At 33.4% G+C, this 22,837-nt stretch overlaps 1 protein-coding gene and 1 long non-coding RNA gene across 2 annotated transcripts; both read left to right on the forward strand.

Annotated features, from left to right (window-relative positions):
• Positions 1-1,646: 1,646 nt before the first annotated feature.
• On the forward strand, positions 1,647-6,405 carry LOC105334221 (uncharacterized). Its single transcript, XM_066069458.1, has 5 exons — positions 1,647-2,083; positions 3,212-3,349; positions 4,109-4,238; positions 4,784-4,978; positions 5,797-6,405. The coding sequence occupies exons 1-5, from the start codon at positions 1,725-1,727 to the stop codon at positions 5,983-5,985; spliced, it is 1,011 nt and encodes a 336-aa protein (XP_065925530.1). The 5' UTR covers positions 1,647-1,724; the 3' UTR covers positions 5,986-6,405.
• A 9,800-nt stretch (positions 6,406-16,205) lies between these two features.
• On the forward strand, positions 16,206-22,629 carry LOC105323999 (uncharacterized). Its single transcript, XR_010712113.1, has 3 exons — positions 16,206-16,498; positions 21,791-22,183; positions 22,426-22,629. It is a non-coding gene; the product is annotated as an uncharacterized lncRNA (long non-coding RNA).
• Positions 22,630-22,837: the final 208 nt, after the last annotated feature.

The following is a 22,837-nucleotide window of genomic DNA, read 5'->3' on the forward strand; positions in this document are numbered from 1 at the left end:
CGGAAAACGGAAAATCTTACCTAATGTTATTTACTTCATAGATTTGTTAATCATGCTAAAAACGATATACTTCATGTAATTTTTAATTTTTTTTTAAAGATAAGCAATATTAGATTATTTATTCAAGAATAATTATTTCACTCGATATTCATATAAACTTCGGGGTTCAAGCGATTCTCTTTCAGAAGCATTCACAATTCTCATTATTCTTGATTAAAAACGTCCTCTTCCAGGTTGTAAGCTGATTTCAATACACGGCTGAAAATAAAGGAGTCTACGGTAGTTTGAATTTCAACGATCCCGGGTGATAACGTTGAAAAAATTGTGCAAGGTCTTCTGAGTAACTTACAAATGGAGAAAACATGTCAACATTTCCCATTATAAATCTCCGTAAGAAATCTGTTTTCGATCCTGTGAATTTTTCCGATTAAAAAAATGATAATGTGTCAATGAAGTTTTGTTGAATACTTCCCGTTTGATCTATTTCAATTGCATCTTTTACAGGTATCTGTATTTTTTTTTAAATCGTCCAAATGTGCTGCATAAATAATTTGGGATCGACAGACTATAGTCCCAATTTTATCGGAAAATCAAACCAGGCAACGTCTAGAGCTCTCTCTTTAGATCATATGTATATAGCTGGAGGAATAAACAACTGCCAAGAAATGCAAACGTAAACAAAATTACTTTGCTAAAAATAATAGTTTCACTAAGTACCGGGTATTTTAATGTTGAATGTATTTTAAATGTCGTCAGTCGTTCGGGGTTTTGTTTCCATCTCAATGATACTGTATCGTCTGTATGATTTAAGATCGTATAGAGCACCGAAAATTCAATGTTGATGTAAGTATAAATATAAAAATACTCATTAAACTCTTTCACTAACTGCGTACGTTACGCTGATATGCCAGCAATACCATATATGAAAAATAAGTAAAAAGTTGTAGCTATTTTGCTCGTTCAATCATGCTAATGTTTCACAATTCGTATAAATTTGATTTTTTTCGTTTCGTACTCAATTAAAGCCAAATGAATACAATGCTATATTTGATAGACATTCATTAGAATATCTATTAGGCAGCAACATGTTGATAATCAATCATTAGATATGAATAAATGATACAAAGTAAATCGTTCTTGGCCAGTCTATACCCTTTTAAAGCGATAAACGTGATATGATATTTTCCGTTTTCCTTTCCGTTCCGCTTTCCGTTCCGTTTTCCGTTCCGCGTTTTAGCACCCCCCCCCCCCCACATTCGACAGGATGTGAAAATAGTTACCATGGTTTCCGACAATTTAAACAGTTTGGACGTTTATAATTTGTAGCAATTTTTTGTAATCTACAAAATGATTAATCCTAATGCCTACCATGCCTATAATTTGTACACTTTATCTATAAAAAGTCCATATCTTCATACGTAACATTACTAAATCCTACTGAATCGAGACTTTTCCCAGCTGATTACCGCAAAGAAACGTCTTGAAAATCAATGCCACAAACAACTCTGACACTAATTCAGGCATTATCTTGAACATGATGGTGATGCTAAGTTCTGCTATTGGCCTCCATCACAATAAAGAGTTATCGGAACACCTTGGACATTTATATACCCAATATAGCGAAGATTGAAAACGAAAGTAGTTCCGAGTGCTTTGTGTACAAAATGGAGGGAAATCAGACCTGTTTACAAAACGCTGCAATTTATCGTAGAATGGATTGAAAGATGTCTTCCGAATCATCATTCGTAAACAGACGCACAGAACTACCCCGTTGCACTTCTCAATGGACCGATGATGACCTGGAAACCCTGCAGATCGCCGTTGTGCAGTCGAGAGCGTATACGCCGAGAGAACTGCTCTCGTGCATTGTGAACGAATCAATCGAAAGAAGGGCGGCAAGAATTAAGGACCATTTGAGGAAGTATATGCCGCCTGGTTTGGCCTTGATTGATTTTGATGACTTCTATTCTGTACAACACAACAAGTGTCGCTCCATTCTGTACAATTCTCAGAAGCTTCCGATGTCCTACAGATTCAGAGTGGAGCCTCTGCAGGAGTTTGCAGAGGATGCCTGGCGACAATCGTAAGCTGTTTTTGTTCAAATTTTGATGTACTGTGGTTTAACTATAGGCCTTGTGTTACATGTAATATGATTGAAGAAATGATAATGAAATTGATGGGAGCAGATTTCTGAATCTCTAGTCAGGTGGAATGCATTCATAACACTGTAATTATATCAGCTACACAGTACACTAGATCGAACTAGTCTGACAACCACAGTCCTCCTTCTTAAACAATCTTAATATGATTTTGCTTTATTATATATTAAGCATAATTTGATCATTATAGCAACCGTCAGGTTATAAATGACGTAGGACAAAGTCTAAAAACAAGTTTGATATTGTAATTGTCAATATATGATTTAAGCATGTTCACTATAGCCATGTTTTCTGTAAATACATGTAGCCCAGGTTCTTTCCCCTGGCAGGAGCTTATATTAAATATAATTGTCAGTTCTAAAGGTTCAGGTAAGTCGATTTATAGAGTCGATTGTTGAGGTGGTCACACGATACGATTTTAAAATCGATTTTCAATTGACAAAACTTTTTTAATAATTTTGTTGTACAGGAAAAAGTCATTGTGACGTTACGATTCTCACCAGAGAGTCGATTGAAAATTGGACGCACTTCAGATTTTCAATTGACTTTAGACTTTGCTTTCAATTTTTGACTCAAATGATATGATTTTAGTTGAAAGCGAATCGAATGAGAAAATCTGACAATGACACACATTGCATGGACCCCCTGAGATTCTTAGCTGGGTGCTCTATCAACTAGCTGAGCTATACGGTGCTGTTGATTGTAATGAATTATTTATCATCAGGTACCATATATATTTTGCATGTTTTTCACAATAATTACCTTATAAGGCACAGCAGGACTTGAATGCAAAGCTTACTCTATAGAAAAACAACCCCATTAGTGAAAAGCAGTATCATTTTTTTAAAAATCTAAAATGATTGTTAAGCGCGGGCAATAATAGTAACATCCTCATCTTTCCCACTGCTGTATTACCATCATTTTATTAAGCAGTGAAACTTGTTTGTCTAGCCTGCCATTTTACTTGCCTTATATGTCCCTCCATGGTATTCAGAACCTTTCATTGTATGTATAAATGGCAAATTTAAAATTGACTGTTGATTAATTTACAGGTTTCAAGTCCATGGTGAACTGTTCTGTCAGCAGTTGATATACATGAGCTGGCTAAGAGAGACAGGACACACCATTACAGATCACATGTTTCTGCAGCTGTTTCAACACTTCACAGCCATGTTTGGCCTTCATTCAATGTAAGTAAATGAAATGTCCTGGCAAGAGTTGGATTTAAATAATGTAAGAAGAAAGTCTTGGGAGATCCCAGGAAATCCTCATTTATTTTGTCAGGATTTCCCAGGATTTCTCAGTCTCAGGAATTCTTAGAAGCAGATTGTGATGATATCCTAGGAATTCCTGAGATGTGTTTGTAAGCTAGGAGTAACTTCTGCACGGGTTAGTGTCATTAGACACATATTGTTTCAACATGGCAGCATCCGATGTTTACATGTCTGTACAATACTCATTCCGAATAAAATGGTGCATTAGCATATCATTAATTTTTGAAAAATTAATTTGCTCAATAATCAAGTTAAAAATTTTGTGATCACTGTCACAATCTTAATAGAATGAAATTGTTATAGCCTTTGATAGTTTTATTTTTTTAATCTAATACCAATCTGTATCTATTTTCCCAAAGTACAAATGACTTACATTTTTAGTGTGAAATATCTTGTTACTGTGAAACATTTTATCTAATTATATATCTTGAATGATTGGTAATGGAGACATTGATTATTTCATTATGTTTGCACATATTTGATTTAACACATTTTAAAATAAAAATTTTTATGGTTACAAATTATGAAGAATGCTCAGTTATTCTATTGATAAAGTAGACCAGGGAGTTGATAAATTTTGCCAAAAATGCTGAAAAGGTTTAAAGGCAAATAATGTTATGCATTTACAATTACCGTACTACTGTTGTATTAATATGTTAACTTGCTTTGTTATAGAAGTGCCTCATGTCAGCCACCACATACTTCTACATTGTGTGGCATGGAAGTTAGCTCATCCCCGGACCTGACGTTTTATGATCTTCCAAGCTGTGATAAAGACAACACTAAATTGTTTGCAGTGTGTCGGGTAAGCTTATAGAATTTTTTTTTATAGAAATCTAAAGGGACACGGGCATGGGAGAGAGGGAGAATGTTAGGAGAGAGAGAGAGAGAGAGAGAGAGAGAGAGAGAGAGAGAGAGAGAGAGAGACCATGACAGAAAGCAGGCAAAAAAGTACATGTACCATGTAATTAGCATGTTGTTTTTAAAAATCTAATCATCTAATCAGTTTGAGTCAGTTCAAGTCAGTTTAAGTCATGTCTGTATAATAAACAATCTGTTAGTTTTGTATTTTGTGGATGTATTTAAAAGTCATTGTTATAAATACTGTAAACATATTACATTTGGCTGTGTATTCTATTTAGCACTTTTGGCGGAATGCGGCCTCTGCTAAATCAAGTACATCACTAAATGCCATGCATACATGTATAAGAATAGTCACATTCAAGAATACGCTAATTCAAATCCATGCCAACTTGTTCAAAAACTAATTTTCGCCAAATATTGTAAATGCCAAATATAACACGTTTACAGTCAATTGTGTATCTTGACTTTTTACCATTATTATCACAGGTCCAAAGAGGATCTGAATGTAATGACATTCCATTACAACCGTCATCAAAAAGGCTTCATGCAGAGAGACAAAGGGAGATAACTCATTTAGATGCTGAGGTCATAGGTCAGCATGGCGGGGACCTCTTGGTACACTACACCTCCAGGTCCTCCAAGCAACAGGGCATTCTGGGATTGATAGTGCAAAGAACCAATGTTATTATAACATGAAACTCATTTCATTGTATGCATGTAAATAGAAACTTGCACATCAACTATTAAAATTCAAACCTTTAAAGGTGTTTTGCAGAAAATATGATCAAAATCAAACTTCATGTTGGAGTTGGTCTCGGTTTTCAACTAGCAAGCAATCATTATTGTGAATTCCGAATCAATGCAGAGAATTACTAAATAAAGTTGAATTGCAAAAAGCACCCTCACATATTTTAGATTGTTATACTTTCATGTTAAATACAGAAATCTGATTGGTTTAGACGCAGTTCATAATCTGTTCTATTACTCTCAGTGTTAGCAACGCACTTAGCAACGGGTAACATTACGAATTGTTACATGCGTGAAAATCATGCGCGTACGGTTCGCCTTAGAATTCACGTTATTCCGTGATGTTTTCTTTGGAATTAAGACCTTCAGTATAACAAAATAAACAGTGCCTGTTTGGGAGGATAACAGTTGAAATTCACACCCCTGGAAAACCATTGTCAACCTCCGCTTCGCGTCGGTTGACAATGGTTTTCTCGGGGTGTCAATTTCAACTGTTACCCTCCCAAACAGGCACTATTTTTATAATGTAAATAATATATTTTGTGACAGTTGTTAATTAACTTAAATTACAAGAATATTCTTGTAAAAAACAGTTGAAAACTGAGACCAGCTCCAAGTTAAAACTTGTCAAGGATGTAATTTCATGTAAATGGGATTAAAAAACAGAGAGAGAGAGAGAGAGAGATACAATCACGTCTTACATGTCATATAACTGATATAAATTTCTGGTAATTTTATTTTTCTAATGACAGGTGACATTTTCCGAGTTCTCTTGTACAGCCATGGATTATGAGGCCCTAACACAGGGAGCTCCATCATATCCTGAGGGGACAGGACCCAAGATGAAGTTTAGTAAACCTTACAATATATTGAGGACTGAAGACCGCATCCATTTGATTGAACCACTCCTGAAGCTTGGATTTCTACAGTGTGCATTGTGAATTTCATCTCGTTTTACAGAAGTGACCTTTCATTCGGTATACAGAAAAAGCGGCTGGCCCCTATAATTCGGGAGTTAGAGGCGTCAAAAGTTTCTTGCCAATAACTGGTAAAGGGAATAAACAAATGTAATGCAATATTGAGGCAAAGGTGTAAAGAAATTAATTTTAAATCCTTCCGTAGTATTCAATTTAATGTTTTCGTAATTTATAGTCAGTATTTGCAGAAACAATTGTTGTCAGTTGACTCAGTTAGGTCCATTTTTGTGGGGGTGTGCACGTTTAGGAGGTTATGAAAGTGCTTCTTGTAATGCACTAACTGATACATGCAGCGCGCAAAGATAATTCCACATAAAATTCCCAAATGTTTTTATTCATATGTACATTTTCATTTCATAAAGATGAACCTCTTTGACCTTATTTTTGTTGTTTGTTTCATAACTGTGCCCCTTTCTATATCTTGATGCATTACGGGACTCAGGTAACCATCGATAGTAGAGCCGCTAGCTGTATTCAGGCCGTCGCCTGGACGACAGTGCATGTGCTTGTAGAGCTGGACGTACACATGTTTAACGCCCCACTGTTTTACTGTAACGGAGACATTTTGAATTGTTTCAGTACTGGGAGATGTGTTAATAAAATGGTTCCAATGCATGATAATTAAACTCAACTTTTCTACAATGCGTATGTACACGGCCGTCATATAAAGCACAATGTGTATTACTGACATGACAAATGTACGCTGGCAATTTAAACGAACACGGGATTGCTCCCGATAAAGCAAACAAAATACTGATTTACGATAGAGATATTATTATCATCGTGGAGATGATTTTAAAAAGTGAACTTATTATTCGTTAACGATACTATTTGAATCCGAAGCCGCTAGTTTTAAGTTACGGTTAATAGGGATATTAATTATGACTTGTCCCGCGTTTCACGTTTTTTATTTGCAAAACATTTACAAACGAAAATACCAAACAACCTTCAGCAGCAATTCATAAATTATTTATTCCATACAAAATTCTAAAGAGGTAATACATTTTATAAATGCTTTATAATTGTACTCGCTATCTTCCATGGAAAACATGTTGTTCAATGTTCATCAAATACGCTGTAACCTTAGCAATCGAAAATAATTAACAAACTGTATATTGATAGATTGACATATTAACAAACATTCAGACCGATTATTGAGTTTGGACGGAGCGTATCTGCAATAACTACATTTTATTCAAGGGATAAAATAAAATGTAGGGGGGGGGGGGGGATGGGGGTCATCATTATTGTAAAGATTAGAGAAAAGCTCTCGCACGCCACTAAACTTTCTAACCATTGATGACCCTATAATTATTGACATTTGATAAATGAATTTAGTAAATCTTAAGAAAGTTAATGAAGAATTTAATATAAAAATATCATTGTGTGCATGTTGCGCTATTTTCCCCTGTTCGGGTAACAAGTTACCGTTCCTAACGCCGCACCTATGCGACACTACCTGTTTGACTATTTAAAGAGCAGAACATTTTGAAATTCCTTTGCTAGTTACTGTATCAAAAATAGGGAGAAAATGAGGATAGCGTGAACAGCCGATATAAACTGATTTATCAAAGTGGTCTCTGTCAGCAAGGAAACAAAAAATTATCAGTAAGTAAAATAAGGAAAAATACTTTCGTTTAAAAAAAATAAGTATGAGACGTATTTACTAATTTTAAAAAAAGTCTCAATTCACTTCATAACGACTTGCTAAGTTTATTCGTTTTTTTCATTTTTCCAATATGTAACAGCTAGTGTAGTGATTTAATGAATAAAATCGCCATTTACTTATCGTGAGTTCGAGAAGTTTTGGGTGTTTACCTTTTTTATACTACCTTATTACATTTTTTAGAGGGATTTTATTGTCATATACTGTGCAGTTTGAATATTTGAAACTGTAATATTAGTGTAGCGGCTAAGGTAAACATTTCAGAGAGGTATTTCACTTGTGTAGACAAGCACTAAATTTCGCATGAAGGTTCCTAGAAGATTACTTGAATGAAAAATATCGTTGGCCATTCAAGTTTTGGTCATTTTCAAGATGGCTGCTTCTAATTTCAAAATGGCGTCTTTTTAAGGTCGCCCGCTGGGAGTGGAAGACCTTACTATTATTCTGAAAATTTTCCAGATGTCATATTATTATTTTTTTGTTCTAGACGCCAACTTTGATCCTTTTAAAATATCTCACTTGTTTGTTCACCGATTGTTTTGAATTTTTGAGGTCTGATAACATGCCGCGCGATGTTGTCGTTGCATATTTTAGTTGAGGAAAATCCCCGTCCTGTTTTCAGATATTCCCCTTTTAGTAAAATTTAACGACTTCTTTTGTCCAGGGGGGTTTGGCTTTAATGATGACTGGCTGAGTCTCAAAGATGGGCTGGTTTGAAAGCTGATACATTGAATTTGTGCGAGACATATTTTATTTATTATTTAAAAGCAAATTAAAGGAGTGGTATAGATGTATAAACAAAGGTTAGAAACAAATGCAAAAAGATTCGCGTATTTTCCGTTTTAGTTTTCTACCTGATGATATTTTGTTATAAGATGTATCTAAAAAGTTATTGGTCTTACCGAGACCTTTCATTCGGTATACAGAAAGGGGGCTGGCCCCTATAATTAGGGAGTTAGAGGCGTCAAAGGTTTCTTGCCAAAAACTGGTAAAGCAATAAAAAAAATGTAATGCATTATTGAGGCAAAGTTGTAAAGAAATTAATTTTAAATCCTTCCGTAGTATTCAATTTAATGTTTTCGTAATTTATAGTCAGTATTTGCAGAAACAATTGTTGTCAGTTGACTCAGTTAGGTTCATTTTTGTGGGGGTGCCCACGTTTAGGAGGTTATGAAAGGGCTTCTTGTAATGCACTAACTGATACATGCAGCGCGCAAAGATTATTCCACCTAAAATTCCCAAATGTTTTTATTCATATGTACATTTTCATTTCATAAAGATGAACCTCTTTGACCTTATTTTTGTTGTTTGTTTCATAACTGTGCCCCTTTCTATATTTAGATGCATTACGAGACTCGGGTAAACGATCGATAGTAAGTGCTAGCTGTATTCAGGCCGTCGCCTAGACGACAGTGCATGTGCTTGTAGAGCTGGACGTACACATGTTTAAAGCCCCACTGTTTTACTGTAACGGAGACATTTTGAATTGTTTCAGTACTTGGAGATGTGTTAATAAAATGGTTCCAATGCATGATAATTAAACTCAACTTTTCTACAATACGTATATACACGACCGTCTTATAAAGCACAACGTGTATTACTGACATGACAAATGTACGCTGGCAATTTAAACGAACACGGAATTGCTCCCGATAAAACATTTCTTTTAAAGCAAACAAAATACTGATTTACGATAGAGATAATAGTATCATCGTGGAGATGATTTTAAAAAGTGAACTTATTATTCGTTAACGGTACTATTTGAATCCAAAGCCGCTAGTTTTAAGTTACAGTTAATAGGGATATTAATTATGACTTGCCCCGCGTTTCACGTTTTTTATTTGCAAAACATTTACAAACGAAAATACCAAAACAACCTTCAGCAGCAATTTATGAATTATTTATTCCATACAAAATTCTAAAGAGGTAATACATTTTATAAATGCTTTATAATTGTACTCGCTATCTTCCATGAAAAACATGTTGTTCAATGTTCATCAAATACGCTGTAACCTTAGCAATCGAAAATAATTAACAAACTGTATATTGATAGATTGACATATCAACACACATTCAGACCGATTATTGAGTTTGGACGGAGCGTATCTGCAATAACTACATTTTATCCAAGGGATAAAATAAAATGTAGGGGTGGGGGGGGGGGATGGGGGTCATCATTATTGTAAAAGCTCTCGCACGCCACTAAACTTTCTAACCATTGATGACCCTATAATTAGTGACATTTGATAAATGAATTTAGTAAATCTTAAGAAAGTTAATGAAAAATTTAATATAAAAATATCATTGTGTGCATGTTGCACTATTTTCCCCTGTTCGGGTAACAAGTTACCGTTCCTAACGCCACACCTATGCGACACTACCTGTTTGACTATTTATAGAGAAGAACATTTTGAAATTCCTTTGCTAGTTACTGTATCAAAAATGGGGAGAAAATGAGGATAGCGTGAACAGCCGATATAAACTGATTTATCAAATGGTCTCTGTCAGCAAGGAAACAAAAAATTATCAGTAAGTAAAATAAGGAAAAATACTTTCGTTTAAAAAAAATAAGTATGAGACGTATTTACTAATTTTAAAAAAAGTCTCAATTTACTTCATAACAACTTGCTAAGTTTATTAGGGTCTTCCGTTTCCAACGGAAGACCCTCTTGTTTTTCTTCGGTTTCTTTTTTTATTATTTTATTTTTTATTTTTTTTCTGACTCCTTCTCGGCTTTATATCTCAAAAAGTTTTCATCCGATTTCAATGAAATTTCCAGAGCTTTTGTAAAGTTACCGTGCCTAAAAGATATTAAAGATTCAGCATTTACGTCACTTCCGTTCAAACTTGGCGTCCATTTTTAAATTTAAAAAAAAGTAATTTTGTCCGGAAGAAATCTCCGTAAACTTTAAAGATATCGCTTTGAAATTTTTACTGATGATAGATGTATCAATTCTATAATGTACTGGGGGGTTTAAACTTTGTTCATCAATTTTGCTCAAAACCGGAAGCAGTTCCAATTTTTGGAAATTTTCATTTTTTTGAACAAAATAAGACAATACTATAGTCTTATAGAACTTGCTATGGTAAAGTCAAATCTGAAATCCGTTTGAAAATCGGACGATGCATTACAGAGATATCAGGGTTTAAAAATTGATTTTTCCGGAAATTTTGATTCCGCGTCCTTAGTTTAAAATATAGCCTAATGTTCAAAGTAAAATTAATTCGTACCAAATATAATTGTTAAGTCGTGCTTGAACACATTCGGATTTTTTTTTCTCAAGTCGTTCTTGAAACCAGAAAGGTTTTTGTTAATTCGTACTAAAAATCATTCGGATTTTCGTTAAGTTGTACCAGGAATAATTCGATTTTTTCATCTTTTTATTTTATTACAGGCCGTGCAAGAGCGCGGGCTGTCTTGATACGGGTTTTGAGATTGTGCATGCGTTTCTGCGGGACTGTTTTCATTCTATATTTAGAGGTCGCGTCATCAAGCTAACACTGTGTGATCAATATTGACCTGATGTACACATTGCCTTTCTTTTAAAATAAATATGATTTTTTTTTCTTCATGAAAATCATTTATGTTTTATTCGGTTATTTTTTCTTAATCTTAGACCAAGGATTTATGTCTCTGCTTAAAGCTGAGCTGACCTAATTTGCAGTGGAATGGCATGTCACGATAAAAATGTAAACAAGTGGCGTTCCGAGACTCCTCTGAATTTATCGATTTAAAGTTAATATCGGAAAAACCCCGCGCTTTAGAGCAAAGACTTCGGTGATTTCCGTATTACTTCGGTGAATTTTCCCGCGTTACATTTCATTCGGAACAATCTTGAGTGGACACCACATGATCACGGTGAAAAGGAGACGAAGATCAAAATGGTAAGAGGTACTCTTGGTAATATACACCAAGGTTGTAATATTTTTCAGCCGTTCAATGGGGTTCAATGTACAGCAATTACTCTCATTGCGTTGCTATCATTTATGCAATTTTTTCCACATTTTCCCGATCGGATTTCACGAGAGTTTATTGATGGAATCATTTTTGACGGTAACGATTTGTATAGGGAAATTGTTTCACAATTAACAAACTGTATATTGATAGATTGACATATCAACACACATTCAGACCGATTATTGAGTTTGGACGGAGCGTATCTGCAATAACTACATTTTATCCAAGGGATAAAATAAAATGTAGGGGTGGGGGGGGGGATGGGGGTCATCATTATTGTAAAAGCTCTCGCACGCCACTAAACTTTCTAACCATTGATGACCCTATAATTAGTGACATTTGATAAATGAATTTAGTAAATCTTAAGAAAGTTAATGAAAAATTTAATATAAAAATATCATTGTGTGCATGTTGCACTATTTTCCCCTGTTCGGGTAACAAGTTACCGTTCCTAACGCCACACCTATGCGACACTACCTGTTTGACTATTTATAGAGAAGAACATTTTGAAATTCCTTTGCTAGTTACTGTATCAAAAATGGGGAGAAAATGAGGATAGCGTGAACAGCCGATATAAACTGATTTATCAAATGGTCTCTGTCAGCAAGGAAACAAAAAATTATCAGTAAGTAAAATAAGGAAAAATACTTTCGTTTAAAAAAAATAAGTATGAGACGTATTTACTAATTTTAAAAAAAGTCTCAATTTACTTCATAACAACTTGCTAAGTTTATTAGGGTCTTCCGTTTCCAACGGAAGACCCTCTTGTTTTTCTTCGGTTTCTTTTTATTATTATTTTATTTTTTATTTTTTTTCTGACTCCTTCTCGGCTTTATATCTCAAAAAGTTTTCATCCGATTTCAATGAAATTTCCAGAGCTTTTGTAAAGTTACCGTGCCTAAAAGATGTTAAAGATTCAGCATTTACGTCACTTCCGTTCAAACTTGGCGTCCATTTTTAAATTTAAAAAAAAGTAATTTTGTCCGGAAGAAATCTCCGTAAACTTTAAAGATATCGCTTTGAAATTTTTACTGATGATAGATGTATCAATTCTATAATGTACTGGGGGGTTTAAACTTTGTTCATCAATTTTGCTCAAAACCGGAAGCAGTTCCAATTTTTGGAAATTTTCATTTTTTTGAACAAAATAAGACAATACTATAGTCTTATAGAACTTGCTATGGTAAAGTCAAATCTGAAATCCGTTTGAAAATCGGACGATGCATTACAGAGATATCAGGGTTTAAAAATTGATTTTTCCGGAAATTTTGATTCCGCGTCCTTAGTTTAAAATATAGCCTAATGTTCAAAGTAAAATTAATTCGTACCAAATATAATTGTTAAGTCGTGCTTGAACACATTCGGATTTTTTTTTCTCAAGTCGTTCTTGAAACCAGAAAGGTTTTTGTTAATTCGTACTAAAAATCATTTGGATTTTGTTAAGGTGGAATGTCCCTCTGATAAGAGAGATAACTTCTGTAGAAAATGATATCACTTTGTTTCTGTTAACTCACAATTGTTAATGCATGTAACAACAAGGGAGGTGGTGCATGGTCCCAATCATAATGATAAAGTATTTATGAGGCAATATCTACATGACTATTCTTCCCCCTCTCCCCTCCCCCCTCCCGATGGATTTATTCTTCTTTTTTTTAATATAACTAAATTTTATGTACTTGTTCAGTACATGTACGGTACATGTTTGATGTTTTAGGCCAGAGAATATTTGGATTGAATATTCTATAGCTCGTTCACAAAGCTGAATGAATTATAATTGGGAAAAATGTGACCAAGACAATTACAAATTCTAGATTTAGTTGAAATCGTTTAATTAAAACTTATAACATTTCAAATGTTTAAAATTGAATAAAGCTTTTTCTATTCTGAGGGAGCAGATATGGGAAAACAATTTGAAAAAAAACACCTAATATCTCAGCTCATTTGATTCAAGACAGTATATCCCTGTTTTGATATCATATCAATTACTGGAAGATTATTCACTTGATCCCCTTTTTGTGTTACATAACAAAATGCTCTGGTTTACATTTTTAGGATTTCTTAAATATATATATCCATTTACTATTATCTTATTCAAATTTAAAAAAGAAAACCTTTTCTGAAATTTAAGAAACTGTGGCAATTTTTCTTGCACTGTATGTAAAAAATGTATGTAAAACCTTCAATAGTCTATGATAAGGAAAGATAACTCTTGCTGATTGAAGCAATTTTTGTTGCAAACCTATACAACAAAGTGCTATTCTGAACTAAAATGCAGCGCTTCAATATGTTTTGTAATATGAATTGAAAATGTATATAACTATATATTATTTTCATATACATTTTGGATTTTTAATTTTATGCTGCGATGGTAAAATTTTGTTATTTCTAATCACTATGTCTTGTTTTCTTCATATCATGATTAGACATTTTATCAATTTTTGAAAAATCTAGCAGCGCTTCATCACTTAAAATTTGTTTCATATGAATCGATTGATATTGACTTTGATGAAAATCAATATGAAATGTTTTAAAAAATTTATGGCAAAATTAATAGCAGAGGGATATTACACCTTAAGTCGTACCAGGAATAATTCGAGTTTTTCATCTTTTTATTTTAATTACTTTTGTTGTTGGTTTAGAAGCTCTGCTTCTTACAGGAACTTCCGGCTTTACTTCCGACATTAACGGAAGACCCACTCGTTGCTTTGCAACGAGCTTTGTTGTAGTTATTATTATTAGGGTATTCCGTTTCCAACGGAAGACCCTCTTGTTTTTCTTCGGTTTCTTTTTATTATTATTAGGGTCTTCCGTTTTCAACGGAAGACCCTCTTGTTATTCTATTGTTTTTATTTATTATATTCTTCTTCTTGTTTTTCCTTCTGACTTCTTTTTTGCTTTATATCTCAAAAACTGTTCAACCGATTTGCAAGAAATTTTAAGGGATTATGTTAAATACCTGTCCCTTGAAGCTTTTAAACTTTCAGTCATTAAGTCACTTCCGTTTTCTAGTTACGTCATTTTAAAAATTTTCAAAAAGTGATTTTGTCCAGGACTTTTCTCGTAAACGGTTGTTTACAAAGACTTGAAATTTTCTTTGATTGTAAATCTGCGGATTTACTTATGGCATTTTTACAAAAAAAAAAAATTTTGTCACTTCCGGTAGAAACCGGAAGTGATTTTAATTTTTCGAAAAATTGAATTTCTTGATCGAATCAAAAACGAATATGTGTTTTGTAGAGCTTTTTAAGCTAAACCTAACACTGAAAACTGTTTAAAAGTCGGACGATGCATTACAGAGAAATTTGGCTTTAAAAATTGATTTTTCCGGAAATTTTGAATCCGCTTTTTTGGTTAAGAAAGTAGTATCAAGTTCTTGGTTAAATTAACTTGTACCTAAAAATTAATTGTTAAGTCGTACTGTAACACATTCGGATTTTTTTTGTTAAGTCGTTCTTGAAATCGGAAAGGTTTTTGTTAAGTCGTACTTAAAATCATTCGGATTTTGTTAAGTCGTACCAGGAATAATTCGATTTTTTCATCTTTTTATTTCAGTTTCCCTTGTTATTGGTTTAAGAGCTCTGCTTCTTACAGGAACTTCCAGCTTTACTTTCGACATGAACGGAAGACCCACTCGTTGCTTTGCAACGAGCTTTGCTCTAGTTTTATTTATTATTATTTTTTTTTCTGACTCCTTCTCGGCTTTATATCTCAAAAAGTTTTCATCCGATTTCAATGAAATTTTCAGAGCTTTTTGTAAAGTTACCGTGCCTCAAAGATATTAAAGTTTCAGCATTTACGTCACTTCCGTTCAAATTCGGCGGCCATTTTTAAAATTAAAAAAAGTGATTTTGTCCGGAAGAAATCTCCCTTAACTTTATAGATATCGCTTTGAAATTTTTACTGATGATAGATGTATCAATTCTATAATGTACTGGGGGGTTTAAAACTTTGTTCATCAATTTTGCTCAAAACCGGAAGCAGTACCAATTTTTGGAAATTTTCATTTTTTTTAACAAAATAAGACAATACTACAGTCTTATAGAACTTGCCATGGTGAATTCAAATCTGAAATCCGTTTGAAAATCAAACAATGCATTACAGAGATATCAAGGTTTAAAAATTGATTTTTCCGGAAATTTTGATTCCGCGTCCTTGGTTTAAAAAAATAGCGTTATGTTCAAAGTAAAATTAATTCGTACCAAAAATAATTGTTAAGTCGTGCTTGAACACATTCGGATTTTTTTTTGTCAAGTCGTATTTGAAATCAGAAAGGTTTTTGTTAATTCGTACTGAAAATCATTCGGATTTTCGTTAAGTTGTACCAGGAATAATTCGATTTTTTCATCTTTTTATTTTATTACAGGCCGTGCAAGAGCGCGGGCTGTCTTGATACGGGTTTTGAGATTGTGCATGCGTTTCTGCGGGACTGTTTTCATTCTATATTTAGAGGTCGCGTCATCAAGCTAACACTGTGTGATCAATATTGACCTGATGTACACATTGTCTTTCTTTTAAAATAAATATGATTTTTTTTTCTTCATGAAAATCATTTATGTTTTATTCGGTTATTTTTTCTTAATCTTAGACCAAGGATTTATGTCTCTGCTTAAAGCTGAGCTGACCTAATTTGCAGTGGAATGGCATGTCACGATAAAAATGTAAACAAGTGGCGTTCCGAGACTCCTCTGAATTTATCGATTTAAAGTTAATATCGGAAAAACCCCGCGCTTTAGAGCAAAGACTTCGGTGATTTCCGTATTACTTCGGTGAATTTTCCCGCGTTACATTTCATTCGGAACAATCTTGAGTGGACACCACATGATCACGGTGAAAAGGAGACGAAGATCAAAATGGTAAGAGGTACTCTTGGTAATATACACCAAGGTTGTAATATTTTTCAGCCGTTCAATGGGGTTCAATGTACAGCAATTGCTCTCATTGCGTTGCTATCATTTATGCAATTTTTTCCACATTTTCCCGATCGGATTTCACGAGAGTTTATTGATGGAATCATTTTTGACGGTAACGATTTGTATAGGGAAATTGTTTCACAACCAGGGGGTCCTATGGGCTATCTTTCGCACAGAGATTTACCAACAAGGGTTGAGCTGTTTGATGGTAATATAGAATTTACTTACGATATGTTTTACGGAACGATGAACGGGGCATTAAACAATGATACAGGAAAATTTCATTTGAGAATGCAATTTACGAGAGTGCGCAAATTTCACCTTTTTTGCTGACAACATTTGGTACCAGTACAGTGTCATTGATTGTTGACATAGTATCGAATAATATATGTATATTTGATTCACATCAAAGAAATGTGCAAGGTTTTCAAGATCCTACAGAAAATGCAGTGTTTCTGAGATTTGATAGGTTAAATGAATTGTTCCAATATGTTAATTCAGTATATTGTGGCGTTCGTTTCGATATTACACCTGTCAGGTTGTTGTCATTAGATATGCATGCTCATAGGGAAAATTCACAATCTTTGCAAGAAGTTTTGAGTGATGCGAGATTAGAAAAATCTTGCCACAAGCAATCAAACAATGATTTTCTAGGAAACATTGATCCTGATTTTGAGAAGGAGCCTTCAAGTGCTGACCTTTATGCGAAAAACTTTCATAGCTATTGTGTGAAGGGGGGGAAAAAGAAAAAGAAGTCAAAAAAGAGAAAAAAATTGTCGAATGTAATAAATGTAGAGAATATCTTGAATAACGAATATGTATCAATTGAAAATAATTTCAACGATTTTCTCAGAGATACTACAAGTGATGGCATTTCAAATATTGCAGAATTTGTTACAGTGTATACCACAAATCAAGAAATAAATTATTTTGAAAGTGATCTTCATGATCAGAATTATGAGGAAAATATAAAAAAAGGAGCCAATTTTTCATGTCAATCGTGTGAAAAATTTTTGTTTGAAAATCAAATCCATATGCTTCGAAACAATGTGACTGTAGCTGATGAGATATTTAACAAAACGTGCACACTGTGTTCATATTGTTTTAGGAGAATACAAAACAATGATATTCCTAGTATATCTATTAAGCATAATAACCTCTTAATAGAACCTGTACCAGAAGTATTAAACTGCCTGAGTAGCATAGAGAAAAAAAATGATATGTTTTGTAGAAATTTTTATGACATTAATTGTTTTACCTGGCGGTCAATTTGCAGAGAAGGGTTTAGTTTTAAATTTACCAACAGATGCTCAAAACATTGCTAATCAGTTGCCACGCAAGTGTGAAAACCTTGATCTCATAACGGCTCATTTTGTGCACCAAGATAGATACGAAACTGATGAACATTTGAGATACAAAGTTAGTCCTTCTAGATTAAGAAATGCTTTGATTTGGTTGAAGGAGAATAATAATTTGTACCAGAATATAAAAATAGTTAGCGATTTTGAAAACTGCGAAGAAATAAACAATTCTACATTAGATTTAGATGACTTTGAGTACTCCACTGTAACACCAATGAATGCAAGCATTCCAATTTCAAACCTCTCTTCTTTTGTTCACAACAAAGATCCAGTTATTAGAGTGCCAAGCATTACTGAAAATCCTGTCCATATATTTGACATGGAGAATGGAGAAGAAATGGCTTATCCTTGGCTATTTCCTAAGGGAAAATATGGATTAAATTATCCAAGACCTATTAAGATTCCTCGTTCTATGTACTTCAAACAAAGATTATATCATAAAAGTGGACACTTTAGAAAAAACATGACTTATCTTCTTCATTCTGCTGTATCTCTTGATATATCCTTGTTGAAATCAGAAATAAATCTCAAAATGAGGATAAGGAAGGATAGATCAAATTCAGGATTAGTGACTGCCGGAGAAATCAGAGATATAGAGAATAACCCTTCTCTGGTAGAAAATTCTTACATGTTTATGAAAAACATAAGAGGGACTGTTGCATATTTCAAAAATCAGCTATACAATTTGCTTGCGATGTTTAAAGCTTTAGGTCCTCCTACACTGTTTATGACACTTTCTGCAGATGATATGCATTGGAAAGAATTAGGTAGTTTATTGAATGGTCTTGATGATGGTGATTTACAAAACTCTAGAAAGTGTCATGGTGTCAAAAAGGATCCTTTAATGACAGCTATCCATTTTGAACGTAGGTTCGATGCATTAATGAAACATGTATTGTTAAAAGGCATTCAACCCTTAGGAAAAATTACAGATTATTTTGCTAGAGTAGTATTTCAAAATCGTGGAAGTTCTCATATTCATATGTTTTTTTGGATTGAAAATGTTCCAAACAAAATTGATGATCAAAATATTGTTCAGTTAAAAAATTACATCAATGCTTCGATATCATCCGTTATTCCATATAGGTCTACTGATAGTGAAATGCATGACTTGGTTAAAAAACTTCAAACACATAGTCACACTCCTTATTGTTCCAATAATTACAAATCGAAATGTAGGTTTGGGTTTCCAAAACATCAATCAACTGAGACAAAAATATTTGCAAATATTGATCTTTCAGAAAGGAAAAAAGGCAAATTTTATGTAACACGTAGAGGAGAGCAGGATATTATGATTAATTCCTACAATCCTGTAGTTTTAAGGCACTGGCGAGCCAATATGGACATACAGGTGATATCTAATGGTGAAGGAGCAGCATATTATGTATGTAGTTACATATGTAAATCTGAACCTGATGAATTAAAAAATGCCCTGGGTCATCTTATTCACGGCATTTTTGATTCTAACCCAAGCATTCCAAGACATGTCAGATTGTTAAAAATAGGCCTTACCGTTTTGCGTCACAGACGGATGAGTAGTCAGGAAGCTGCATATAGGTTGAGCAATCTAAATTTAATCCACACTAGTAGAAGATTCATGTACTTAAACACTCGCCAGCCATATAAAAGATTTAAAATTTTGAGAAGTAGAAAAGAAATTGATGAATTACCAGATAATTGTACCAATGTTTTTGAAACAAACATTCATGACTATTATCAGCATCGTCCTAATAATTTGAATAATTTGTCATTATATAGATTTTGTTCATGGTATGAAAAAACATCTTTGGGTCAACCTAAACGAAAATGTTTGGAAAGGATATACATCTCTAAATTTGATATTTGGATGAAAAAAGTTAAAAAACCATTTAACATACGAATCCCAACATTTCCAAATTATTCAGAAGATTACTATTACAGCCTGCTCGTACTTTTGCTACCACATAGATCTGAAAATGAATTGATCATGCCATATTCTAGTGCAAAAGATTCCTTTATAAACAAGAGATGTTTACTAAATTCTTCAATAGATTTTACCTATTTTTCTTTCACTGAACAGATTGAAAATACTATAAGAAGATTAAATTTAGAAAAAGATTTAAACAATTCAACATTCAATGTGGAGGAAACTGAATGTGTGCATTTTGATCATCAATTTTTTTTACAGTCAATTTTGCAATCAATGAATTTTAATGTTGAAAATGAACACTCTGAACATATTCCTTTTGAAAATGATATGCATTTGCATTCTCTTAGTTGTTCATTGTCACTAAATGATTTTCACAGTTCAGTTCCAAAAATGACAAAGTCTCAACTAGAAGTACTTGAACATGTTAAATTAAAATTTGAAGGTAAATCTTTTCCATTTTATGTATTTGTTTCTGGAGGAGCTGGAGTAGGAAAATCTTTTTTGACAAAAGCAATTGTTGCATATTTGCAACTTTTTACTTCCAAGACACTCAACACAAACCCTGTTGTTGTTTGTGCACCAACAGGTACAGCTGCCAATAACATTAATGGAGAAACACTTCACTCATTATTAGAAATTCCAGTTCATAAATTTGTTCAATACAGCAGTGTATCTCCTTATTGTTTGAAACAACTTCGAAAAAAATTTCAAAATGTACATACAATCATCTTGGATGAAGTAAGTATGGTAAGCAGCAGTATCTTAACTTTTATCAGTAGACGTTTATCAGAAATAAGTGACAACAATCTGCCATTTGGTGGATACAACGTGATTACTGTTGGCGATTCTTTTCAGCTTAGACCAGTGAAAGGAAATTTTGCTTTTGAAAATATCTTATTGTGGCGCCTGTTTGAACCATTCTTTTTGACTGAAAATATGAGGCAAAATGCAAATGCAACATTTTTCAATTTGTTGAATAGAGTGAGATTCGGATTACCATCAGAATTAGATATAACAATTTTAAAATCTAGATTAATTAGAGAAAGCACTGACTATGAAAATATGCTGCACAGTTTTCCTCTTCGCAAACAAGTTGAACAATATAACAACCATCTTTTGTCAAAAATTGGCACAAATATCATCAGTATTTCAGCTTCACATTACTTTTCACAATCTGATCAAAATGCATTGGCCTCTGTTGATAGTAATTATATTCCTACAGATGACAGACTTGCAGGAGGGTTGTGCAATATTTTGCAAATTGCAATTAATGCAAGAGTTATGTTAATTCAAAACATTCATACAGAATCTGGATTAGTTAATGGTGCAATGGGAACAATAAGCGACATATCATATGAAACAAGAAATGGACACTCTGAACCAACAAAAATTTATGTATTGTTTGATAATCAAAGTATTGGTAGATTAAATTGTGCTAGTGGTACATTGATGCATAATCCAATTCCCATTGAGTTAGTACAACATGAATTTTCTTACGGAGGTCGACAAATAGTTAGAATGCAATTTCCACTGGTGTTGTCGTGGAGTTGCACTGTTCATAAGGTTCAAGGTTTATCACTTGACAATGCTGTTATACATTTAGGTTCTGATGTCTTTGAAAAGGGGATGGCATATGTTGCTTTGAGTAGAGTTCGAACCATACAAGGTTTATTTATCTTGAGCTTAGACCCTTCAAGAATTGTTGCAAATGATATTGTGATTGACGAATATGAACGGCTGAAAAACATTATCAAAAAAAGAAAATATTAAAAAAGAGTGGATGAATTCTCATAATGAAAGTTTATTATATTATGTATTATTTTCTATGTATTTCAAAATTTGATGTTATATTCTATTGACATTTTTGTTGATGTATCATTTTTGGTATATAATGTACAAAGTGTTTTTGTTATGAAAATTTATATGCATGTATAAAATAAGTTAAGTATTTAATTGTGCATGCAGGCAGAAACCAAAAGCTTCAAAGTCATAAGGAAGTCAAATGAGTTGCAGTCATATCATAACAAGACACAGAACAAAGAAATGGTTTATTTTAATCTTATAACCTTGGAAGAAAGCGAGTTCTACCATCTGCGAGTATATCAGAAGCATAAGTTCAACACAATTAAAGAAGGGATGTCGTTCAAATTTTCAAATATAATCAAGAAGGACAACAATGTTTTCTGGGCAACATCTGCGTCTATCATAGCGTACACCAGTGCAGTTGAGGTTGACTCTGAAGTGGAAAAAAATGCCCCTCCCCTTCCAGAGCAAAGACCAGCAGGTGGACTCGAGGTTGACTTACAGACTGCCCTGAAATCTCCTGAGAAGTCAACAGTCAGAGGAAAGATTGTGATGGTAATATTCTCTCAACCTTTAATTGTAATTTAAATATTTAAATATTTTACTTGCAACAGTGTTCATTCACTAGATGGGGCATAGAATAATCATTTTTCATTACATGTTCATTCTTTCACTATTTATTAGTTAAAAAATAAAAATGAGCAGATGTAAAGTCAAACTAATAGTTAAGAAATTATTCAAATATTATAAACAGTAAAAATTATGAAATACTAAGTGTTTTTATGATATTCTATTAGGTTTCACCTGTGCGCTACCGACAGGAAGGCGCTTTAGCTGTACGATCACTACTGATCAAGGACCAAAAAGATACAGCTAAGGTATGTCTCTTTGGACCGAATGCTGAGACGAACTATGCATCGGGGGATTGTGTGAAAGTATCTGCTGTATACCCCAAAACATACTATCAAAAACTCCAGTTGACAACAAGTCCAGCATCAACATGTGAGGGCCAAGTCAAATCAATTATTTTGGTCAAAATAATATAATTATGGATATATACAGAGAATGTGATTAGTAAGAATCTTAAACACTGATTAAAGACATACATGTATAACATATTAGTTTTTAAACAATTTGGACTTCAACTTCCTGTTAATTGTTAACTGTTGTTTTCAGTGTATTTATATCATATCAAGGGGTAATGTTAGT

This window comes from Magallana gigas, chromosome 1 (assembly GCF_963853765.1).
Source record: "Magallana gigas chromosome 1, xbMagGiga1.1, whole genome shotgun sequence".
NCBI classification, from domain to species: domain Eukaryota; kingdom Metazoa; phylum Mollusca; class Bivalvia; order Ostreida; family Ostreidae; genus Magallana; species Magallana gigas.